Source organism: Chiloscyllium plagiosum, chromosome 5 (genome assembly GCF_004010195.1).
Source record: "Chiloscyllium plagiosum isolate BGI_BamShark_2017 chromosome 5, ASM401019v2, whole genome shotgun sequence".
In the NCBI taxonomy this organism is placed as follows: domain Eukaryota; kingdom Metazoa; phylum Chordata; class Chondrichthyes; order Orectolobiformes; family Hemiscylliidae; genus Chiloscyllium; species Chiloscyllium plagiosum.
Genome location: NC_057714.1, coordinates 106,926,084 through 106,928,208, shown reverse-complemented (window position 1 = coordinate 106,928,208; position 2,125 = coordinate 106,926,084). Strand labels below are relative to the sequence as shown.

At 43.9% G+C, this 2,125-nt stretch overlaps 1 protein-coding gene across 6 annotated transcripts in view; it reads left to right on the top strand.

The window, feature by feature from the left end:
• The window catches only part of LOC122550120 (actin-related protein 3B), a 169,380-nt gene that overhangs the window by 139,719 nt on the left and 27,536 nt on the right, over positions 1-2,125 (top strand). Inside the window, exon 10 of one of the 6 annotated variants that reach the window (XM_043690735.1) lies at positions 870-1,329. The exons of the other annotated variants lie outside the window; for them this stretch is intronic. Coding sequence (XP_043546670.1) covers positions 870-956 — 87 coding nt within the window. The 3' untranslated portion in view covers positions 957-1,329. Of the gene's footprint in view, positions 1-869; positions 1,330-2,125 lie in introns of those variants that run through there. 6 annotated transcript variants of the gene reach the window in all.

Here is a 2,125-nt window from a genome sequence, read left to right as displayed (position 1 = left end):
AGAAGGGCTTATGCCCGAAACGTCGATTCTCTTGTTCCCTGGATGCTGCCTGACCTGCTGCGCTTTTCCAGCAACACATTTTCAGCTCTGATCTCCAGCATCTGCAGTCCTCACTTTCTCCATATGGAGGATAGTGGGCTAGTGTAGGTTAGGTGGGCTTGGATGGGCGCAACATCGAGGGCCGAAGGGCCTGTACTGCGCTGTATTCTTCTATGTTCTATGTTCTATGTTCTAAACACCCCTTGACAAAAAAAGGTAAAATCAAACACAGGGTCTTACAGGAAAGAGAGATATGGCAGAGAGATTCAGCATGGCACACCTTCTTGGATCAGCAGTCTCAAAACTGACTGACTGCTTTTAGTGAACACCCAGACTGCTAAAAAACGAAATGCACCAAACCAAAGAGATTCTGATGAAGTGCTTTTGCTCCTCGGATACTGCCTGACCTGCTGTGCTTTTTCAGCACGACACTCTCAACTCTAATCTCCAGCATCTGCAGTCCTCACTTTCACCAATACAACGAAAAGCTGAGCTGGGAGAACTGGCCACTCCCCTTTCATTGTACAAGTGTTTTTTAAACTTGAAAGTTTTTTTGCCTGACACAGTACCTGTTAGCTATAATCAAATTGGCCCTAAAACCCTTCAAACCTAGACTTTTTGGAATCGCTACTTTTATGACTTCTCTGAAAACAATGCCGAGGACAGCATAACCTTGTTTAAGGAGCGACAATATCACAATAGTGTCCTTCAACTTTGGAAGAGCTTTAACATTAAGAATGCCATTGATATCATTGTGGAGGCCTGGGGTAATGTCAGTAAGGTCTGCTTGCAGAAACTTCTCACAGCTGATATACATCTTATTGCTGCAGGGAAAATTGAAGCTTGAGATGAAGATGATGAAGTCCAGGATGCAGCACCACAAGAACCTTTTACTTCTCTTTCTTCTTCTATCTTGAGGGAAGTTGAGAAGCAGTTACAGCCCTTAGAAGACAATGACTACAGTGCAGAACACAGCAGGAAAGTAATTTGTGGCATAAACTCTCATCTGGCATGCAATGAATAGCTTCTTCATGAAAGAAGAAAGATGGCAAAGCAGCAAAAATTAAATGTCTTTTTTAAGGCAATCTCGAAGAAACAGTCTGAAGACATTAAGCCACAGCCATCCACATCTGGACTAAATATTTTCTTTCATCATAATCCTGCACCCTCAACAACACCTGAAAGTAATGATGATGCTGATGGTGACCCACAGCCTTGTCTTAATACAGTACTGTAACCTAGCAACTGGGACAGCACTGTGGCTCAGTGGTAAGCACTGCTGCCTCACAGCACCAGGGACCCGGGGTTGACTCCAGCCTCGAGTGACTGTCTGTGTGGAGTTTGCACATTCTGTCTGTGTCTGCGTGGGTTTCCTCCCATAATCCAAGATGTGCAGATCAGGTGAACTGGCCACGCTAAATTGCCCATAGTGTTAGGTGCATTAGTCAGGGGTAAATGTAGGTAATAGGCCTGGGTGTGTTACTTTTTGGAGGGTCAGTGTGGACTTGTTGGGCCGAATGGCCTATTTCAATACTGTAGGGAATCGAATCAAACTCAGATAACTCTTAAAGTGTTAAATTAACTGTATTATTTCATTAAAATACCAATTTTAAAAATTACTTAGACTGTGCTATCATTTGTGTTAGGCTAACATAGAGTCATAGAGTCATAGAATGTACAAGATGGAAACAGACCCTTCGGTCCAATCTGTCCATGCCGACCAGATATCCCAACCCAATCTAGTCCCACCTGCCAGCACCCAGCCCATATCCCTCCAAACCATTCCTATTCATATACCCATCCAAATGCCTCTTAAATGTTGCAATTGTACCAGCCTCTACCACTTCCTCTGGCAGCTCATTCCATACATTACCACCCCCTGCGTGAAAAAGTTGACCCTTTGGTCTCTTTTATATCTTTCCTATCTTAACTTAAACCTCTACGTCTGGACTCCCCAACCTTAGGGAAAAGACTTTGTCTATTTATGCTATCCATGCCCCTCATAATTTTGTAAACCTCTATAAGTTACCCCTCAGCCTCCGACGCTCCAGAGAAAACAGCCCCAGCCTGTTCAGCCTCTCACTAT